The sequence below is a fragment of the Mastomys coucha genome, unplaced genomic scaffold (assembly GCF_008632895.1).
Source record: "Mastomys coucha isolate ucsf_1 unplaced genomic scaffold, UCSF_Mcou_1 pScaffold4, whole genome shotgun sequence".
Taxonomy (NCBI): domain Eukaryota; kingdom Metazoa; phylum Chordata; class Mammalia; order Rodentia; family Muridae; genus Mastomys; species Mastomys coucha.
Genome location: NW_022196910.1, coordinates 17,029,724 through 17,053,138, shown reverse-complemented (window position 1 = coordinate 17,053,138; position 23,415 = coordinate 17,029,724). Strand labels below are relative to the sequence as shown.

The window sequence follows — 23,415 nt, the reverse complement described above, 5'->3', positions numbered from 1 at the left end:
CATTCTTGAGATGAGGATTTGCAGAGTATTTCTGACATCTGATTTCCAGTATTTTCCCATCTCACTGAGCTCAGCTCAAGCGAATGTGGCTCTAAACTTGCTGGGAGAACTAAATCCAGAAGTCTACAGGAGATGGAAAACTGTGCCTGGTTCAGACGAAATCAGCCTTACTTAGCATAACTGCAGTTTTTGTTCTCTCTCTTCTTTATTTTCCTTTTTTTCTGTGCTAGAACTTGAACCCCAGACCTTAAAGACTCTCGGCAAGTTCTCAGCCATCGAGCTATCCCTAGCCCTACGATATTTCCTCATTCTTAACTCTCCCATAGCTCTAAATTGTCTCTAGATTTTTTTGCTAATTCCCTGTGGCTTTAATTTTTCCTGTCTCAGGAAATCTCATATCCTGTCTTTTATTCATGAAGTATGGAAATGGGTCAAGGCAAGAGACCAAGTGAGCCTTTCCTTATTTACAACGTGGATCGCTGCTGCGGTCAGCCAGGGCATGCACACTTTGGTAAAGGCATGCCGTAAGATGGAGAGTTATAGTCAAGTTGGCCAGCTGCTGGGTGATTCTTCTAAACTCTACGATTTAGCTCTCAACCTTGTAAGATAAGAAGCAGATTCTTAGGGGTACCAAGCTGAGAAAGAGTAACCATAAACTCAGATGACAGATTTACAGTGGTGAGAAGAGTCGAAATGATGACCATTTTCTGAACACATTCCATATGTTAGACACCGGATTGACTAAGTATATTTTAAAATCTAAAACCTTTTGCTGTTTTCAAGACATGTTTTCGGCCGGGCAGTGGTAGCACACGCCTTTAATCCCAGCACTTGGGAGGCAGAGGCAGGCAGATTTCTGAGTTCGAGGCCAGCCTGGTCTACACAGTGAGTTCCAGGACAGCCAGAGCTACACAGAGAAACCCTGTCTCGAAAAACAAACAAACAAACAAACAAAAACAAAAGACATGTTTTCATGTAGTTCAGATTGGCCTGAGTAGCTAAAGATGGCCTTGAATCCCTAATACATATGTCTCCATTTCCTAAATTCCAGGATTATTTAACCAGCTACTTTATATATTTAAGCAGACTGCCTGGTTCACCTCTGTCTCTGCCATCTTCTTGTCTGTGGTTCAGACACATCCCATCATTCTGTACAAGTTACTGGCCTCACTCCCCTAAAAGCCAGGGGTATTGTAAGCACTTGTATTCTACTTGCTGTTAATATTAATTCTCACACCTATCATTGCTATTGCCCTTTTATGGAGAGAGCGTAGATATTTAATGATGTCAAGCAATCCAATTCACATTCCTTTAAACAGCAAGTAGATCCCCAAAATATAATTAGGACAAGGATAGGATCTGGATGTTGAAGGTTCCCAGCTAAGAGAACACTTCTATTCACCTTCTCAGAGGAGACAGCATTTTCTTTTCCATTAATGGATTTATTTATTTATTTATTTATTTATTTATTTATTTATTCTTTCACTCATTCATTTTACATCCCGGTCACTGTCCCCATCCCTGCCTCACAGAGTCCATCCCTCCCATCCCTCCTTCCCTTCTGAGAGGGTGGGGGGCCCCCTGGGTACACCCCTACCCTAGAACACCAAATCTCTGCAGGGTTAGGCACATCCTTTCCCACTGAGAACAAACAAGGCAATCCTGTTGGGGAACAGATTCCATAGGCAGGCTCTATCTTTAAGGACAGCCCAACTCTGGTTGTTGGGGGACTGACAGAGCTCAGGGACTCTTATGAAAGAGTAGGTGGAAGGATGGAAGTCCTGGAAGGGGATAGGGATACCACAGGAAAACCAACAGAGTCAACTAACTTGGACCTTTGGGAACTCTTAAAGACTGAGCCACCAACTAAAGAGAAAGTATTTTCAGTAAGACTGTACGTACCACAGAATGCTGGTCACAGCTCTTCTACAATAGAGTGCTTAGACAAGCAATGCCAGTATTTGCTCCGGGACTTCCCCTTTTCTACACCATCACAGCTGATGCCCAGTGTACCTTGGTTGGACCACCATTCATATTGATCTATACAATCTATAGCTATGTTGTCCTACAGAACTTGCTAGGAGGCTGGACATGTCCCAAATCTACTTTAGTCCAGCACGGCCAGCACTGTCCACCTGTGGAACACAGAAACATGAGTAGTGTGACTCAGGAGCTGCCTCCACTTATTCAACTTCAGGTGGACAAAGCCAGTGGCTACTGTCCCAGATAGCACACCTTTGGTTAACAGGAGGCAGTTTATCCTCTTAGGGAGAATGGAGAGAAGCAAACTATCTTTTGTGTGAGTCTTACTTGGAGGCCAGGGTTTCCTGGAGCTACTCATTGCTCATTTCTCAGAAGGGAAGGAGGGATGGGAGGGATGGACTCTGTGAGGCAGGGATGGGGACAGTGACCGGGATGTAAAATGAATGAATGAATGAATAAATAAATAAATCCATTCATTTTCATTATGAAATCTTCATGGATATGTGTATATATAATGAATTTTATCTTTTTATTGCCCATCACTCCTCTCCCCATCCTTTATTCTTCATTCCCCTCCCCCCAGCATTCTTGTTGATACTCCAGTGTGACCGTTTGAATAAAAATGGCTCCCATAGTCTCATAGGCAGTGGTACTAATAGGAGGTGTGGCCTAGTCGGATCAGGTGTGGCTTTGTCATAATAGGCATGTCTTTGTTGGAGGCAAGAGGGGGTGGGGTTTGAGGTCTCGGATGTTCAAGCCTGGCCAGTGTGTCACTGTTTTTTCCTGCTGCCTGTGAATCCCAATGCAGAACTCTTAGCTCCTTCTCTAGCACCATGTTGGCCTGCATGCTGCCATGCTTCCTGCCATGAAGATAATGGACTAAGCAACTGAAAGTGTGAGCCAGCCCCAATTAAATGGTTGTCTTTACAAGAGTTGCCGTGGTGGTCACAGTGTCTCTTCACAGCAATAAAACCCTAACTAAAACACTCAGTTAATCTCTCTTTTACTTTCATGTCTTTTTACATTAATGATACAATAGGTTTTATTAAAACTGTTTACAGAGTCCTGGGTAAGGGTTTATTTACAGGAGTGTGACCCTCTTGCCAGAAGTTATCTAAGCCACTGAAGAAAATCTCTCTTCCTCCCCCAGGGATCATGAAGTGCCTATAGATGTTCAGGGAGGTATATGGCCTTGAGAACACTCTCTGCTCAGCTGCCATTACCTGCCTATAGGTCCTGGTGGGTGGGCTCAAGGGCCCTTCTCCCCCATGATAAGATGAGCCTGATCCAATCTTAGGCAGGTCTCGTGCCAGAGAGCTCAGCTGCTGTGAGGTCAAGAGTACAGTGATAGTGTCCTGTGACAGTGCTCTACCACAGTCTCCTCTTTGTTCCCTCTTACATTCTTCCTACCCCATCTCCTGAGGTCCCCTCATTCCTACAGGGAGTGACGCAGATGTGCCATAGCCTTTCAACCATCGGATTCTGATCCTGAAGTCAAGTGTTAATGTCTCTACTTCACTCCCTCTAAACTATACACAAATCACTTAACCTCACTGAGTTGCCGTTCGTCCTCAATAAGATAGGGTTGAAGACAGTAGGCCTTATAAATAGGATGCTTTCACATATGGTGGAAGTGAGGATCCTGAGGGAGAATGCATTAATACACTTTGGACACTTGTAAAGGCTGTGGGGCTGTCAGCAATTATGGCAGGTATCACCTTTGTCTCTGAATTTGCTTTCATGTTGATAATCTCATTTTATCTTCACAGCAAGCCTGTGAAGGGTGTAGGCAGGGATATTATCTATATTTCCCCATCAGTTGATGCAGACGAATGGGGCCCACAGCAGCCCAGAGACTTACCTAAAGTTATATAGATGCCTGGTAGCATTATGCCTGGAATCAACCCTGAGCCTACTGAATCCCCTCTAACACATTTTCAGGAACAATAATAACACAGCAAAGTCTTAAGGTTGATGTTCAGAAATTATGCACAGGGTTTTGTTTTTTTTTTTAAATGGAACCATTTCTATTCAATAAGGAAGCTAACCTACAATTCCAAACTGTATAAATACAAATATCAGTACAATGACAACAACCACCAATGTACCTATGGCATGTTTATGTTCTTTTATTTAAATCAGATATGACTGTGAGCTGTGTTATTATCACCTCCACCTTTTAAAAATTAGGAAATTGGAGCCGAAGAGATGGCTCAGCATTTAAGAACACCTGTTGCCCTTGTGGGGGACCCAAGACTGGTTCCCAGCACCCATGTGACAGATCACAACCTTCTGTAACTCCAGTTCCAGAAAATCCAACACCCTCTTCTGGCTTCTGTGAGTACCAGGTACACATGTGTCATGCATACATAGATGGCAACAAAAGACCCATACACATAACATAAAAATAAAGACTTACTTGTTCGTTCGGTTTTTGAGACAGGAGTTCTCTGAGTAGACCTAGCTGTCCAAGAACTTGCTCTGTAGACCAGGTGGGCCTTGAACACATGGAAAACCACCTGCCTCTGCCTCTCAAGTACTAGGGTTAAAGATGTGTGCCATCACCACCCTGGCTCAATCTTTTTTTTTTTTTAAATGAGGAAATAAAGGCAGAAAATACCCTATGTATATGTTCATGGTCCACAGAGCCTGTAAATATCAAGAAAGACTGGATTTATTAAATTTTTTTATTTTTATTTTGGCTACTGTGCCTGAATGTCATAAGTTGCAGGGCTTAAACAACAAAATGTATTGATTTAGAGTTCTGAAGGCCAGAAGTCTAAAATCAGGGTGTCAGTAAAGTTGACTCCTCCTGAGATTCCCAAGAAGGAATCCTTCTAGATCTTTCTGTTTGGCTTATCAAAGCCATGTTTGTGTCTTTGCTTCATTTTCCATCCACAGACCCTGCCCCCACCTCCTCTCTCTCATAAGGACATGAGCCATAGTGGAATCGCTAAATAAGGTCACTGTGAAGTCCTTGGGGCTAGGATTTCAACATATGAACTGGAGCATGGGCGGGACAATTCTTCACATATTACTAGATACAAACCCACTTGTTCAGGTCCATAGTAGGCTTCTCGGGCTAACTGTGAAGTCTTATTCCTTAATGCTTCTGCCGTTACAAATGCACACTGGTTACAAAGGTAGAGATCCATCATTGCAGCATTTGACCTCCAACCAATCTTAGAGGCAGTGAACGGAAGCTTACCCTCTAAAAGTTCTTAGGCTGGGAAAGGGCTCCCCAAAATGTTTATCTAAGACACCGGTTTCCAGCTTACTAGGCAATTTGGCATTGAGGACTTTTCTCATAAACATTTACAAATATTCCGCTCAGCGATGGGGTTAATCAGTAAACCACACCAACCTCTGGCCCCTGTTGCTTCTTACCTCGGCTCCTTCTCAGTTGCCGTGAGGAAACTAAGGATGGTGATGCAGTTTCAGGGTTTAGAAAATCCAATTCAGATTAGTCTTCACCACAGCCACCGGCTGTCAGGATTTGTGCCAGACGGGATGAGTGTGAAGCCGGCTAAAGGTAGGTCACTACACCGCTGTCCTTGTATAGGCTCCACTACCGCACTGGGAAAATACTCGGTCTTTTGTTAGAGGCAAAGCCATAGGTCTCTGTCACAGGGAGGCCCAGACAAGCCGAGAAGATGCGGGATGTGAGGGGTTGATAACTGTAGTTCTAACTACGAGAATATCTTATAGGGATAATACGCCAACCTGGTGCTAGCCTTTCAAGTCAGTCAAATGCTAACACTGATGTCTGTGGAGGCTTGAAGAAAGTTAAAGGTGTGTTACTTAATGCTGTGTCTTTAAAATGCTGAGCCTCCACGTTACTGAATTCTGACCCTTGTCCAGTGTCGTGGGACCAGCATTAAAAAACTAGAGTAAAGAAAACATCGACGTACCTACCGAGAAGTAAAGATAAATTTGTTTTGTGGTATTTGGATTCAGTCACACATGTGTAAGTATGTGCAAGGGTCATGGTGAAATATAGATTTCAGGGAAAAAAAAAGAAATATAGATTTAATGAGCTAGTTTTGTCTCATGTTTCTTCCAGTGTTTTCTAGCAAGCCAGATAGATAAAACAGAGATTTATGCCCAGGATACTTATTTTTCTCTGAGTTAAAATATACTTTACCATGAAAAGACAGTCTAATGTAAGTATTCTTTTTTTCCAAACATAAACCCATCCTTCTAAACTCCCACCAAGAATTAAATGCTAACCATTTTCCCAGTAACTACAGCGATGCGCATACTCTTGGCCACAGACTTGGCAGCAGCTCTTTTTCCTTAAGCGTGTCGTTTCAAAGTGGCTGACACTGTATTTAGAGAGAGAAATGGCTTTCATGACATGGTAGAGCAAATTTTCTACCCCCTTCTATTTCACACACATTTATTTAATGTTTATTATGTGCCAGACATTGTGTCCAGGGCCAGAAATGATAGAAAAGGGAATAGAATCTAATGTTCCCCTCGGAGAGTTCACAGCTGACCACAACAGCAACAAAGCAGAAAGAATGTACCGAAAGTTTGCTCTATGTGGAGGACGCAATTTACATTCCTTGTCCTACTCCTTTCTTACTGCCTGCAGCCTCTGACCTTAACAGCTCATGACTCCAGCCTTATGGGGACAGAAACAGAAGCTGAAAGAAGTTCAATGTCGTCCCCAAGTTCATATGTTTAGCAATTTGCAGGTGAATTGAGTCCAGACCGGTCTCTTCGTCTGCTGCAGTTCAGTCTAGTTTCTTATTACTGCTCAACTTTAGTGTGGAAGATAAAGGCCGTGAATAAATACGGCTAATTATTCATGTTTCTGATAAGTGCTGTGTTAGAAGTGTGTACAGAGGTTGAGAGATTAGTTCTACCTGAGGGAACTAGGGCAGGCCTCCTGGAGGAGGTCATCAGCTGACACAGCTGGGAGAAACACCTATGCTATGTCCCAAGGCCTGGCCTAGGGAAGGGCAAACAACTTTACAAATGAAGCCATGTCATTTGGCTAAGAAGCCATGGCTTAGGAGACAAGATATGTGCTAAAGCAAGTCCTTACTCAATTCAATTCCATTGAGCATCAAAGGTAAATTAAAACAAACAAACAAAAAATAAAAAAACCCACAAAACTGTAAAACAAACAAACAAACAAACCAGGGGTGTGTGTTGGGGGAACATTTGTTTCAGACACCGACTCGAACTGAAGTGCAGGCAAGTATCACCATGAACGTGTGAACTTATTTTCTGTTCACAAACTCCCTAGAGTTGTCGTGTGGAATATGACAGTCACTAGCCTCTTATGATTATTTAATTGAGATTTTTAATTACTGAGAACTAAATACGGAAAAAGAATTAAAAACTCTTTTTCCTTAGTTTTACTAACTGCATCACAACTGCCCAATATCCTCATGTGGTTAATGGCTGTCATATTATAAGCATGAAACCCTCCTTTCAACTCAGGAAGTTCCTTGGAACGACAGTCTATGGAAAGGTAGAGGCCTCTATCCAGAAGCTGGCTTCTGGGAGACCTCAGACTCCCTGGAGTTTATGTGTTTTCCTATTTAAGACCATATCCTAAACTTTCATGGGGTTTCTTGCCCAAAGGATCCAAATTCTGGTACTCTAAATTACAGCTGATCCATTTCAACCCCCTCATACCTTCTCTATCACATAAATCAATACTAATTGATTTAGTTGCTTTGTCCTGTCCTTGACATCTCTCGTCCCCTAACAGAGGAGCAGAAGAAAGGCTGGGCATTTTCTGTCTTGTCCATGATGTGTTCAGTATGTGCCAAATAGCAAGTGTCCATTATAGATGATGCAATAAGCCTCCCAATGGCCATGGCATTAGAACAGACTGTGTGTGAGAATAATTGTCTATTAGTTATCACGTCAAGTTCTCTGTAAGATCTTCAGAGTCAACCCCCTTTCTCAACAACTGTTCTTTAAACTAAGAATTACCTAATGAGAAAGAAAGGTCGGAAAAGGGATTTGTGGTCTACAGAAATTATAATAGATAAAGTGCAGGGAGTTAAGACTCATAGTTGATTATGCCACTTAGAAAATGTCAGCTGTGCTGATTCTCCATTTTTATACTGGCACTGGCTGGATACTTACCACTGAGCTCTGTGGTTATGCAGTGAACTGGGAAAAGCTACAAGCGGGTATTCTTTGGTGACAGACGCATTTGTATATGGCATATTATTCTCACAGTTTACAATTTTTACTCTTTTAGCATAAGATTATCTGTAGCCTTGGAAAAGCTCTCTCTCTCTCTCTCTCTCTCTCTCTGTGTGTGTGTGTGTGTGTGTGTGCTTTGAATGCATGTGGAGGACAGAGGTCAACTTCAAATGTTTTAGATACTGTTGCTGACTTTGCTTGGTTCTTCAGGGTTTTCTTGTGACAAGGTCTCTCACTAGCCCTATGCTTGCCCAGTAGGCTGTCTGGCCAGTGAGCTTCAGGCGCTTTCTTGTCTCTGAGTTCTTAGCTGGGCTTACTAACAACTCAGAATCAAGAAGACCCTGAGCTCTCCTGCCTTTTTAACATGGTTTTGAGGAATGTAGGTCTTCATGCATGTGTGGTAGGTACTTGACTGCCCGTGAAATCTCCCAACCCGCTTCGTGTTTTCTGTGAGATGTTTCCAGGGGCAGATGTGATGCTGATGTCATTAAATGACCTGAGTTGGGGCTCTGATTTTTTTTTTTCTTGATTATGGAGACACTTGCTTTACTGAAATTATGTTCAGAAACCTCTGCCTGTCATGTGAGGAGGAAAAGTTAACCATTTCCCTGCATTCTACAGAATCCAGACTCTGGTGCTAATTGGGTCTTTGACCTTGTGATGGTGGGAAGCTGGGCTCTGGGTGGAGGGAGAATTGAGAGAACATGCTAGAAGACAAAATCTAGGAAAAAGTGAAACTAATGTTATACTTTTCAGTTTTTTTTTTTTTTTAACATTTTATTTGCTTCAGGATTAGTCATGTTATATGATTATGAAATGAATTGGGATTTTTCTTACATTCTATCTATAATAATTTTATATTTTATTCTTCTATTTTGTAATCATAAAACAAAGTGGCTTTACTAAAATCTTTTTGTTAGTCAGATGCACTGATTTTTTTGCCCCTGGCTGATCCAGACGAATTGGGCATGAAAGGAGGGAAATTGATGTTTGCACAGATACTGTATATTGTGTGTTTGGTCAGTCATTTCCTGGGTCACTGTAGAATGTGTTCTCAATATTTAATATGTGGCTATTCCGCTTTGCCATTGTAGAAAAGTTCTGAATTCTAATATTCATAGAGAAGTCTAATGCTTATGAGATTTTTAGATAGAAAGGACTAGAAGATCTTATATCCTTTCTTTATAGATGAGCAAAGAAAGGCACAGGCTGTGTGGTAAGTAATGGTTTGTAGGTGCCATGTCATTAAACTCAGAACCATGACTGTTAAGATACAGAGTCAGAGAAAACAAGCAGAGAAAAGCGGTCTTTACGGTTACATTTGTAGCCTAGTGAAACTGGATTCAATGAGCTCTGGAAAAGAGCAGCTATGCTGAGGAAGGGCCCGGGCTCAGGAGACGTGAGGGAGATTGGAAACAGCTAGATACTTAAGAAACAGAAAAGCTGGAACATGGGGGAAAATGGCTGGAAGAGAAAGGATCATGCACGCTGAGCCTTGCAGGCCTATTTGTATTTTATGTGCAAGCAGGAGTTACAAGCTCAAATACAGAAAGCAGAGGAAAAGAAAGTCATTGCTACCTATCTATCTATCTATCTATCTATCTATCTATCTATCTATCTATCTATCTATCATCTATCTATCATCTATCAATCTATCTGGCATCTCACATCTGACAGCATCCCATAGAGTAGAGTGATCTAGTCAGAGCATGGGCTTTGAGGTCAGACTCTAAAGTACTTGGGAGGTCAGACTCTAAAGTACTTGGGAGGATAGAACTAAGAAGTAACTTCAGCAAAGACATTCTATCCAGTGGTAGAAACAGCACTGAATTGTCTTAAGTGTAAGTAAGCGGCTCAGGAGATGCTTGAGTATACAGGAGGGGTAATAGTGCCTCATCCTATGGTTGCAAAGAATAGCAAGAATATACAAATGCTCAGTATTAGGACGGACTTCATAAAAATTTCTACCACTAGTAATAATGACAATAACATCAGCCATCTGAGTGCCTTGAAGAACATTTCAGAAGCATGGTGCACAGGTCCAGATTCCCTAAGTCCAATTCCAAATTCCCAAACTACTAGGAACCGTTGTTTTTTAAGTTCAGTAGGATTTTAAATATCTATCTATCTATCTATCTATCTATCTATCTATCTATCTATCTATCTATCTATCTATCTAGTGGCCATCCCTGGGCTGAAGGATATAAAACACTGGTTAAACAAACAAACAAACAAATTATTTATTCTCTTATGTGAATATTTACAGAATGGCACTTGAGGAAAACATTGCTATTTGCTTCATACACTTCAGACACTGAGTTCTACCCAGTGGTATGAGTACCACATACGAAACAAAGAAAGAATACTAAATGTTCTGAAATCTAAAAGAAATGTTTTTTCTCTTTTCTGTAGTTCTGGGGATCAAGTCGACAGGCCCTTGCCCAGTCATGGGGGGGGGGCTCTAAATTTTATTTATTTGTTTATTTTATCAATTGTATAGTTGTTGGAGGAATGTGTGTGTGTGTGTGTGTGTGTGTGTGTGTGTGTGTGTGTGTTTGTAGGGAATATGCTCCCCCATGTGTGCATATAGAAGGCCTGAGATTGAAATTAAGTATACTCCAGCAAACACATTCTCTCTCCCCCCCCCCTTTATTTCTGGTTCTCTCATTGAATTGGAATTATACCATTTCAGCAAGACTGGCTACTTTGGGAGCTTCTGGTGTCCTCTTGCCTCTACCTCCCCAATGGTGGCATTGGAGGTATAAGCCTCCAGAGCAGTGGTTCTCAACCTATGGTGGTGACCCCCAGAGGGGTTGAATATCAGATACTTACAATACAATTCATAACAGTAGCAAAATTACAGTTTATGAAATAGCAACGGAATGATTTTTATGGTTGAGGGTCACCATGAGGAACTGTATTAGAAGGTTGCAGAGTTAGGAAGGCTGAGAACCACCACTCTAGAGGTGCTAAGCTTCTGATCTTGTGTCCTCATGCCTGCACAGTAAACACTTCATCTGCTTCGCGCAACACACATCTTCCCAACACCCCTAAGATTCAGAAACGTTTTGAATTCTAAGACACATTCGACTCTAAGGGCTTTCGATGAGTCTGTTTGATTTTTGTTAGTCACCAGCAGAACCCTTCCTCTAGAAGTTTCTATCTCCAGCTTAAGGTGTGAATATTGGGTATCAACAGCTTATTTGCTTAAAGTCCCACTACTCAGGAAAGATACACCTGGAATTGTCCTCTAGGGTTGTCTGACAGTGTGTTAAAGAATCAGATGCACTTATACACTATCTTATCTTTTATCTATGTCTCTTTTCTTTTAGAATTTTGCATAATTTAGCCATTTTATATTCTAAAGAGTATAGCTTATGTTTCCAAAAATAGAAGCATCTTCACAACATGCTAGTTTTTATTACCTAGTGGTTTTCTGTCTAAACATCTTATGTAGCAATAATGGTTTTAGGAATAACTATACTCCCTATTTTAATGTCATCTATAAATTTTGGGCACTTCTGTATTGAATTTAACAAAGTGCTTGGCATGCTTTATTTAATCCTTACAGCAACTCAGTGTTATTGGTAGGCATTATTATTCCCTTTATATGAAGAAAAAAGTATAGGCATAAAGAAAAATCCCATCTGCACCAGGAGAGTAACAGACCCTGGGTTTAAATCCAGGGAGGTTAATGCAGCTAGGTAGTACATTCTTCCGTTCAAAAGCTCCCTTCTTTGCCACAGTAATTAAAGTAAGATGCCTCTGACAAAAACCTCAAACAGTTAAAAACTGCGTGTAGTTTCCTACCCCATCATGTTAAAGATCATGAAGAAAGTTGCCTTACCTACAGCACACATACACACACATACTCACACTGACTTACACACACTCTCACTATCACACACATTCACTATACAGAGATACACACTCACACAAACACATACTCACATACACTCACACACTCACTCATACACACACACTCACACACTTACACACACTCTCACACACACTCACACATAGACACTCATACACTCACACACACTCACACACATGCACACACACACAAAATAATTTTGTATTTATTAATACACATACTTTTCTACAGTTCACCTTTTAAAATAACAGCTGCATGAGGGAAACCTCCTCCCATATCATCACTATCATTGTTCTTGCACATTTGAATAATATCTGAGTACAAATACTGCAATTTTGTTTTCAACCATAATCCTACAGATGAGTGTGTTTCCAATTTCTGGCTCTTACAAGGTGTTGACAATGAATGTCTTCATTTGTACAAAAATTATTTTCATGGAGAATTAAATATATATTTATATTTTCCTGGCATTTAAAAACTTAATAAAACTTAAAAACTATTAGAGTTTTAACTGCTGGAAGATACTAACAAATTTCCCTCTGAGAGTGTTTATTTTCCTAAGAGTGTCTTATCATTAAACTTAAAATCTTCACAGTTTGAGTATAAAAATGAATACATTATAGATTTAATTTGAGCTTATTTTTTAATTTTACAAGGGAAATGTTTTGTGGGTTTATAAGACAGTTTCTAAAAACTATTTATGACTTTTATCCTTTTCCATAGGGTCTTGAGTATTCTCTTAGTTTTCAAGAGCTCATTACATATTAGCAACATGTCATTCATTAGTCCTCCGTGTTGCACATTTTGTCCCTGAAGTTATGATTTATCATTTACGTGTTTTATCTCTAGCTACATATATAACCTCCACATACTACGTGTGTGTGTATATATTTCTATATATTAGATATATTTACAGATAAACATGTATTTTAAAAGTTAATTTTATGTAGTTGAATATATTTTGTAGTTTTAGCTTTTACATCTGTTCATAGTTTATATTGAAATACATTTACATTTCAGTGTTAGAGCTGACATGTTGCTCTACTTTCTAGAAGGATGACGTTAATTCCGGTTTTGTTGTCCCTTTGATTCAGGTGTGCTAACGGAACATGCGGCCGGTCCTCTGGGGCAGAATCTGGATTTGGAATCGTACTCCCCATACAACAATGTCCAGTTTCCTCAAGTTCAGCCACAGGTTTCCTCCTCGTCCTATTATTCCAACCTGGGTTTCTACCCCCAACAGCCGGAAGATTGGTACTCTCCTGGAATCTATGAACTCAGGCGAATGCCCGCTGAGACTGTGTACCAGGGAGAGACTGATGTGTCAGAGATGCCTGTGTCAAAGAAGCCACGACTGACCACACCATCTGCAGGAAGAATAAAAGGGGATGAGCTGTGTGTGGTCTGTGGAGACAGGGCCTCTGGGTACCACTACAATGCGCTCACCTGCGAGGGCTGCAAAGGTGAGCGCTTTCGTTTTCCTTTCAGTACAGTTCTACTGTGTTGGCTGCTACAATTTCTTGGATCAGGTTCATAAGCAGGAAAATAACTGTATTTATAAATGATATGCTATGTGTGTTTGTTGTTTGAACTGTCAGTAAAGCATGGCCTCTTGATTTTGGCAAGCAAACTCCATGCGCCATAAAAGGCTCCAATTCTCCACTGCTGTTGTCTGAACTGCGTCTTGGTTCATTCAGAGCCCCATTTAGCCTGAGCTGGGGATGTATAGGACACATTGTTTATCTTTGCTCTTTTCTCACTGTTCTTGATAATTAGCTCTTATTTCTTGCTTTTAATGGGATCAGGGGCACACACAAACTCTGATGGTAATTAGTTCAAATGTCAGGACAGGATGGCCATAAAGATGATCCAGAGAAGCTATTATTAGTTTTTAAAAGAATATTATAAAATAAAATATAATAATAAGTTTAATATGGGGCCAGTGAGATGGCTGTGGACTTAAAAGAGCTTGCCAACAAGCAGGATGCCTTGATCCAGGACCCGCATTGCATAAGGACCGCTGAGAGTTGTCCTCTGACCTTCACAATGCCACAACATGTGCATGCCCCCCCCAAATGAATGTAAAGAGCATATATAAATAAAAATAAATTAACATGGGTAAAAGAATTAGTAAAATGTATAACACGCCGGGAGCACTCAATGAGCCGCTCTTATTATTCCTGCTAAGAGTCTTTGGTTCCAGTCATGTAGTGTGAAGTAGATGTGATATGACATCATTTGGCAGTTTCTAGGAGGGACAGATTTGGAGTCCCACTCTGGGCCTATGGATTGAGAATTTCTGGAAGCAGAACCCAAGAATCTGTGATTTTACGAGCCCCTCATGCTAAAATTTTAAAAGTCTGGGCATAGGTGATTTGCGAGCACTCAAGAGGGCTCACCTGGCTGAACCGCATGGATAAAGGTAGAGAACCTGCAGAGGCAGAGTCCTCTCTCTCTCTCTCTCAGAAGGTTGCAGTGTTAGGAAGGTTGAGAACTACCGCTCTCGAGGTGCTAAGGATCTGATCTCGTGTCCTCATGCCTGCACAGTAAACCCTTCATCCACTGAGAGCTCTCCCAACACCCCTAAGATTCAGAAAAGTTTTGAATTCTAAGACGCATTCAATTCTAAGTGCTTTCGGTGAGGACCAGGGAGTCTGTTCGATTTCAGTTAGTCACCAGCAGAACCCTTTCTCTAGAAGTTTCCATCTCCAGCTTGAGGTGTGAACACTCATCCGTATATAAAAATGACTGGCAATCTAGCTGGAAAAGCATACATTCCAGTCTAGGTCGTGCTTCCTGCCAGAAGAGAAAGAAGTAGAAAAAAGCACTAATAGTCTACTTTAAAAGTCTGTATCAAAGAAGAGGAGGCAGAAAGGGTGTAAGAGCCAGAGGGGATGAAGGACACCGAGAAAACAAGGACCTCTTAAGTCAAAGAGCAAAACTCATACGAGCTCACAGGCTGGAGCAGCAAGCACAGGACCTGCAGGGGTTCTGTACCATGTCCTTTGCATGTATATTATGGCTTCCAATTCAGTGTTTTTATGAGATTCCTAAGTAGGTCTCTGTTTCTTGTGCCTTCTCTTGGGCTCTTTTCCTGCTGTTTGCTTGTTTAGTCCAATTCCAATGTTTAGTTTTTTGTTTTATCTTATTATATTTTATTTTTTGTGTGTCTTACCTTATTTGTATTCTATCCCTTAGAAGCCTGTTTGTTGTCCAATGAGACAGAAAGGGGGTGGATCCAGATGAGAGAGGAGGTGGGGGGAAGCTGGAGGAGCAGAGGGAGGGGAGTCAGTAATCAAGATATATAAGGTGAGGGGGGAGGAGCTATTTTCAATAAAAAGAAACAAAAAAGAAAAGAGAGAGGAGTATGCATATTATATTGGAAAGAAACTGTGGAGAGGCCAGTGCTAAGAGCCCATGGGAAGTATTTGTTACGCCTCCTCAATAAAGCTCATTAATTTTCATAGTGTGTGCCCATTTTGTAGACGAGCAAACTGAAACATAGACCACTAATGAACCCACCCAGGCTCCATAGTTGATGAGGGAAGGGGTGGGATCCAGCTTCAAAACTATGGCTTATAACTCCAACTCCACACTTTGTATAAGCGACCCCCAGGCTGAGCTACTAGACATTATTTGCTTAGTAAGTGCCCATTGTACTCCTGGGTTGTTTGTTTACCGTTACCACTGACGACCCAAATGGCCCAAGGAAGAAAGCCAAGTGCTTCATTTCGATATTGAGGTATCAGTATTGTCTCGCACCACGGATCAAACACCCAAAGTCAGAACTCTGGAGCAGTTCACCTCATAAGTAAACATGGGTTAAAAAAAAAAAAAAAAAAAGTCCTAAGAATTCTGGTCCATGGCAGAGTGACTTCAGGGAGAATTAGAGGGCCAGGGAAAATCCCTAGGAGCACTCTCACATAAAAGAGGAGTGCTCAGCTAAGAAAGAAGCACTCACCTAAAAGACATTAAAGAAAGAAAAAGACAAGATAGTAGGCAGAAGCTAACTCAGAGGCAGGGAGCCTCCAGGAAAATCCGGGACTGCAGGTAGCAAGGCACAGACGAAGTAGTCAGAGGGGCCCTGATCTTGTGAGACTAACACAGGAAACAGGATTGGGATACAGGTACATTTTAAAGGGCAGAGTAAAGTAAAGTTATTTTTCCTATTGATTTTGATTTGAGACTTGGCCTCCATGGCACCAGCAAATGGCAAGGATGCAAGGGGCCGAAGACAGAGGCAAAGAGCTCATCTGCAAAGGGGTCAGACTGCAGATGAGGTAGGATTGAAAGATGTGGTAGGCTCATCACTGTAGAAGTCACTGTTGCAACCGCTCCACTCTGCAGACCTATGTAGACGTGTAAAGAATGACCACAGTCTCATTCTCCTGAACTTTATTTGATTCAGACACAGGCAGTTGAGTGAATACCAAGTTATACTCTGTAGCCTGCTAGCACCCATTCTCAAGCAAAGACGAGGCCAGTAACAGAACTTCTAGCGTAGTGTGAGCACTGAACACCCGGCTCATACATAGTGGCGGCAAGAAATGGAGCCTCCTTTGTCTAATTGGATGTAATTCACCTTTAGGCCCCTGAGCTTCATTTCATTTGATTCTGGATCAGTCCTCTTACTCCTACCAGATGTCCTCTGAGCTGTGGTCAGGTACCAGATTTGGCTCAATGTCGTGGAGTGACTGAGGGGCTTTGTGGTGGGGTTGATTCTCAGTACTCTTGAACTAAGTCTCTTGGGGTGATGTTCTGGCTGCTGTCCAGCCACCAGTGAGAAGAGCTCTGTAGCAGCATCCCGTGGTGCTGAGTACAGTCCTCCTCCACCTCTGACCCCATCTGTGCATTTCTTTTGGGTCAGGGTTGGGGTCCTTCTGTTGCTCCAGGGTTGTGCTGGAATATCCAGGTGTACCAAGAAACCATGAATCTGTTGATCTGCTCCAGGCCAGGCTGGGCACAGGGAACCCTAAGCATGCAGGACTTCCTCTGTTATAGGATCCCAGATGACAGAAGGTTTCCACCTCTAGGAAATGAGGACATGGGGGTGGGGGGAAAGAGTTCATGGACCTCTCAGCGTACCAGCATGCCTCAGTTCTTTCCCTTCGATTGCCACCATAATACTGTTGGGTACAGGAGTAGCTATCTTTCTTAACTGTCATATAGTGTTTGGGATTTGAGAGTCTGGGCTTTGGTGACTGGAAAGTCAGTAATAGTCTGCCTTTTGCTAGTTACGCATTCTCATGAGAAACCTGCCCTTGCTTAGTAAGAAGGGAAGGGGAAAGGTTTGCAAGGAAATGAGAGGCACGCAGAATAGGAGCTAATGGAGTCCAACAAAGACCTATTCCCAGAAGGTCTAGCAGCTAAGTCAACCCTTTCTCCACAACCTGCATCTCTTGGCATCCGATCTCCCCAGATATAAAGCTGATTTCACTCGATAATGTTCTTCATAGACACTGTGGGCTTGACAGTCTATCAGCATGCTAGGCTCTCTATGGTTTTGTAATAGTATCAAGCTACCCAAGATGTCATGGAACGCAGGAATAGTCAAGAGAAGAGAGCCACCACGGGTTCTGTGCTCAGAGCTGTGCCGCAAGGCTGGTCAGCTGGAACTACTGCTAAACAACCGCAGCACAGAAGACAGAGAAGTCAGAAGGCACCATGATAACTATTTGCTATGGAAATGTAGCATGGTAAAGGCTGTCAAGGGTTCAGGAAGTTGCCTTTGCTAAAATTAATGGCTCCAGGGCAATACTTTGTTGAATCCACCCACAGTCACGTCCTATATCTGTTCTATCAACGCTCTCACCTGGAAACTAAGCTGTTGCCTTGACATAATTCCATGACCCTGGTCCACAGCTGAAATGATAAGAGTACAGCTCTAGCCCCGCTTCATTGACTTCTAATACTACCTCTATGGAAGAGCGTTGCAAGGGAATCTAGGAAATATGTTCAACATTCCTCCTTTGCAGGATAGACTTACAGAATCCCAGAAGGAAGATGCAGAAGATACCAAGCTAGCCAAGTCTCATTCTATCTAGCACTTTATTTCTATATGTCCCAACTCTGTAAAAGAGAAGTTATCTATATCAGTGGTCCTCATTCTTCCTAGATATGACCCTGTAATACAGTTCCTCATGTTGCAGTGGCCCCCAGCCATAAAATTATTTTTGTTGCTACCTTGTAACTGTACTTTTGCTACTGTTATGAATCGTAATGTAAATATCTAATATGCAAGATATCTGATTTGGACCCCAAGAGGGTCAGGGTCACCACAACCCACAGGTTGAGAACCACTGATCTATAGGGTCTTTGTGAAGGTTAAGTTCGATTATTGCATATAAAGCTTTTTCTTTTGTTTTGGGATTGACTTTCAGGCTGGGCCTATGTCACTTGAAACACAACACCCCCACAAAAAGAAAAATTTTGAAACTTAGAAACAAATCAGAGATCATACTGAGATTTCCTGCTTTTGTTGGCTTCTGCCTCTAGTTCCATAAGTCATATTCTAATTTATCTGAATGTCTTATTTGTCATAGATACAGCATTAGTGAGAGAAGTCAGTTTTCATTTTGTTTTTTAAGTAACCTCTGAATACAAGTGTAGTATGGATAGATGATGACTGGCATTTGCTTGGCCCTAGATTGATTCTAGATTCCTCCTCTGGGAGCTATCAGTGCCGTTTATGAAAGATCCACATGTGAGTGAATTTTGATGCAGATCTCAAATGTTGATCATCTAAAGCCAGCCTGCAGCTGATTGGAAATTCTGAATGGCTGTGTTCCCTAATAGGTCAGCCCCTGCCACATTGGCCTCAGTGTCAGAGTTTACACATGCTACAGAGAAAATGACAGCAGTCTTGAAAGGCACTGTTTGAGTTAATGGGTGACCCTATTTTTCTTTAGAATATATTTTTATATAAAATCATGAACCAGCATCAGGTTTAGTTCTGAAGTTTTAGGAAAGCTTCAAAAAGGATTGAAATGATCGCCACATGAGATGGATTTAGACAGTTTCCAATAGATCCTTTGCTCCCTAATGTTCATATATTGAGATCACATACATTGAGAACCTAGATGAGATCAAGCACAATCTGGCTTATGAAATCTAGTCATGACTCCAATAACCTGGAAGATTAAATTGTCATGGAGCACAATGCAGTGTGGGCTCCCAAGGATTTCAAGACACCAGAAGCCTTTGATAGGAGAGTGGAGACATCATAGATAGGTTAGACTCTCAAGGCAAACAGGTGAAATTCCAATCCCAGGGATTCTTTTTCTGGTTGTCCTAAGTTAACTCGTGTCTCTGGCCTTCAGCTGCCTTACAAAGTGAAGATGGTGCTGATGAGGAGAAAGATGAGATGATTGTGGAGATAATGGTGCCCATGAGAATGGATAGATGGTCAGGTAGATAACATGCCCCAGGTGATTGCTATATGCAGACACTGTTCTCGGGCTTGCTATGTGCTAAATCATTTGACCTTTGGCACAATGCCTTACCTAGGTATTTACAGACTGCTATGAAGGAGCTCTGGTAGTCATATAGTGAGATCAAATATACTGAGACTCATACGTGAGGCAACTTGCCAATGGCAAACACTAGGTACATGCTTGTTGCTATTACCATTCCCTTTGCATTGCTGTATTGAAAAACACAGATGTTGCATTTTAAAAATTCAGCTCTCTACCCAGCATGCCGAAAGGGGTACGTAGGCATTAGCTGTTGTTACATTTTCTTAATGAATTTTTATTTTATTGTTGTTTCTTCTTTGCTCATCTACCTTCCCCAACTGACATCATACTATCAAAACTATCTTCAAACTGTCAAACATACTTCAAAAAACGATCTCTTCCTGGTGATTTATTAACTAATTAATTAATTTCTTTATTTATAAAATATTATTAAGTATTACCTTATATGTCATCCCCTCTTCTAACCTATAGGAGATGCAGTGATGAGCAAAACAGGAAAAATATTTTTACAGTTACCACTGTAAAGCAATAATGGAGAAAACAATGTATTTAACTGACCTATGATCGAAACAACAACAAAAAGGCAAACAACAGAGATTCAAAAGTATCAACAAATGGCATCTGAAAAACCATACAGAAATATAAATGGTAAAAGGATTGTTTTATGTGGACAACAATGGTATCTCAAATAAACATATTGGCAGTACATCTTTAAACATGGAAAATGCCTAAGGATATAAATAATACATAAATAGCTAAGAGAAACTTCCCAAAGCTCAAACTGTTAAACGAGAACAGCTACTGATACATACACAAGAATAAACCCAAGAAGCATGAAAGCAGCAGTGCAGGAGGAAAGGGTTAAATGCCTTGAGAGTAAGTTAGTTTGTAGGCTACCCAGGGTGGAGTTTGCTTATAGAAGCCCAGACCACCTGAGGTGTGCTAAGGTCAGGCGGTGGCTTCCTGGAATTTGTCTATATGGACATCTAATTGGCTCTTAAGGACATGCTGAGCCAGGCTTTATCACAGCGTGACCCCTGCCCTAGTGTTCTCAGCAGACACCAGCTGGGAGGAGGATGTCAGCAGAATTATACCTTCCCTTCTTTTAGACTCCATCACCCCTTAATAAACATGCCCTTGATGAGAGTCCTGGTGATTCCAACACCAAATGAAATTAAGGGAGAATTGTTAGGAAATGGTCTCTGCCCCTGCTCACTTCTACTCCAGACCTATTCTGCAGAGACTCCCAGCAATGACAACACACTTTTCTAGTTTTTAGGTCTTTGGTTTGGTTATTCAGTTGGATAACTGAAGCATCTTCCCTCTGTTCAACCTGGAAGAAAAGGCAGAGGGGAGCCAGATGAGAACTATCCTGGGGGAGCATCCAGCTTCTGTAGTGTAAAGGAGTCTGGGGGTGACCAGCTCCTCTTCTGGTCTCTCAAGAGGCTCTGACAGCCTTTCAAAACCTTTAGCCTGTTGATTATCTGAGAGGCAGTACTTTCTACACATATATTTGTTTTCTCTGTGATTCTGGGAATATGCACATGATGTAAAAATGCTCTACTCATGTGCTACACCTGGGCCTGAGAAGCAATATTCTGTGACTTCAGAGGTGCTGGACATCTGCTTACACTGAAGCTGGTTGCACATTTCCATCTTCCTTTGCATGCCATCCTCAATAGCCATAGCTGCTTCTATAGCAGCATGCAGCTCTTGTGTGGTCTCTGCAGTCCAGAGAGTTCTGTTCATTATTACCAATGCTATCTGTGGATGCTGCTTTTCTCCAGAGTTAAGACAAACAAATTCACCTTGGCTAAGTTACTGTTGCCAGTGGTCTTCATGAGCTAACAGTTGCCAAAATGGGTTTTATCCTTAGCAGAGAAAGCAGAGAGGCCCTGAAGTATATTTCCTGTTGGGTTAGAATCAAGGTGTTCTGAAGTAAGCTCAAATTTGGCTAAAATGATAAAAACTCTGGTCCAAATAATATCAAATGAAATTTGTTTCATAATCTGCCCAGTGAAGTAATCTTTATATAACAGAGACGAAAACACATTGCAAGACCAAAAATAAATAAATAAATAAATAAAAGCCAATTCTAACCAGTCTAAATTAAAATAAGAGAAAGAAAATTGTGGAGCTGTAGAGATGGTTCAGCATGTGAGGATACTTGCTCTGTAAGGACAAAGGCCTGTGGTGAATCCTAGGTATTTATATTAAAAGCCTGGAACCCAAGCTTAGAAGAAGAAGAAGAAGAAGAAGAAGAAGAAGAAGAAGAAGAAGAAGAAGAAGAAGAAGAAGAAGAAGAAGAAGAAGAAGAAGAAGAAGAGGGGAGGAAGAGGGGGAGGGGTGGAGAGGTAGATCTCAAGAGCCATCTGGTCAACAAGACTAGATGAAATGATAAGCTTCCAGTGAGATGCCCATTCTCAAAGCATTAAGACAGAGATACACTCCCTGAAATCCCTTAAAATACCTTTCTGGTTCCAATCTTTGCAAGAGTGTCAACAAGTATGCGCACCCTCCCCTCACACCCTTACATGAATGAGGAAAAAATGAGATGGTGCCATATAATTTTCTTGTAGTGTTTTTGTATATTTTCTGGTATTAAGGTATTGCTCATAGAAAAGCTAGAACGTGCTCCTTCTGCCTTCTGGAAAAGAGAACAGACAGATAGTTATTTCATCTTCAGATGGCTGATAGAATTAACCAGTGGAATCAGCTGGGCCTGGTAGTTTCTTTTGGGGAGATTATTTCAGTTTCTTTTATGGGACAGGCTTGCTTTGTTAATCAGTTCCTCCCATGTAAGTTTTATAAGCATTCTTCAAGGAATTGCATTGAAGTCATCACATTTGTAAGCTTAGAGTTCTTGATAATCTATAAGGTTCTTTATTCCTTCATATTCCTTTAATGGGTCTATACTGATGAGGCCCATTTCACCCATGATAGTCATAACTTATCTCTTTGTAAATCAGTTATCCTCCTTAGAGATTTATTAATCTTATTTCTAGGAATAATCTTTTAGTCTTTTTTTTTTTTTTTTTTTTTTTTTTTTTTTTTTTTGGTTTTTCGAGACAGGGTTTCTCTGTGTAGCCCTGGCTGTCCTGGAGCTCACTTTGTAGACCAGGCTGGCCTCGAACTCAGAAATCCACCTGTCTCTGCCTCCCGAGTGCTGGGATTAAAGGCGTGCGCCACCACCGCCTGGCCAATCTTTTAGTCTTATTGATTTTTTTTAATATTGGTTTCCTATTTTAAGTTACATTGATTTCTGCTCTGATTTTTCTTTAAAAAAAAAATCTTTTCTTTTGCCTTCTTTATAATTATTTTCTTCTTCCTCACTAGCTTCTTGAAGGCAAAGCTTAGGTCACTGAGTTTTAGACATTAACATTAGAAAGTGCATTTTAATGTTGTTGTTCATCCTCCAAAGTGTTGATTTTGCTGTTTACAGTCAATCTTGATAGGTAAAATAATTTTTTTAAATTTAATTTTTTTAATAAAAAAATTAATTGTATATTTTATTTATATTCAATTGATTACAGATTAAATTCCCCTAAACAATTATCTTCAATTCTAAAATGTTAAATTAAATCACTTAAACCTACATTTACAAATCAAGTAAACTAATTCTTCAAAACATCCCAACTGTGTCCCATGGTTGCCTTGTAAATCTTAACAACCAAAATGTACCTAAATGCATAAACAACTCATGTACATCTAGTAAAGCCAATGAGTGGAATAAATCTAGTTATCTTAATGTCAGTGTAATCTTAAATGTCCTAACATGGCTGAAGAGCTTGAGCAAATGATTTTATGTTTTTCATATGAAAAGCCTCTAAGAATAATGAAATGGTGAAGTAGAAGAGACTTAGACTCCCAGTGACTTTCTTTAATAGAAATGTTGGCTGGTGGCTA

General features: G+C 41.0%; 1 protein-coding gene across 4 annotated transcripts in view; it reads left to right on the top strand.

Moving 5' to 3' along the window:
- The window catches only part of Nr1h4 (nuclear receptor subfamily 1 group H member 4), a 92,201-nt gene that overhangs the window by 30,763 nt on the left and 38,023 nt on the right, over positions 1-23,415 (top strand). For 2 of the 4 annotated variants that reach the window (XM_031349531.1, XM_031349530.1), the window contains exons 1-2: positions 5,371-5,515; positions 13,129-13,497. In XM_031349531.1, coding sequence (XP_031205391.1) covers positions 5,407-5,515; positions 13,129-13,497 — 478 coding nt within the window. In that variant the 5' untranslated portion in view covers positions 5,371-5,406. Of the gene's footprint in view, positions 1-5,370; positions 5,516-13,128; positions 13,498-23,415 lie in introns of those variants that run through there. The other 2 variants (XM_031349533.1, XM_031349532.1) reach the window with 1 other exon arrangement.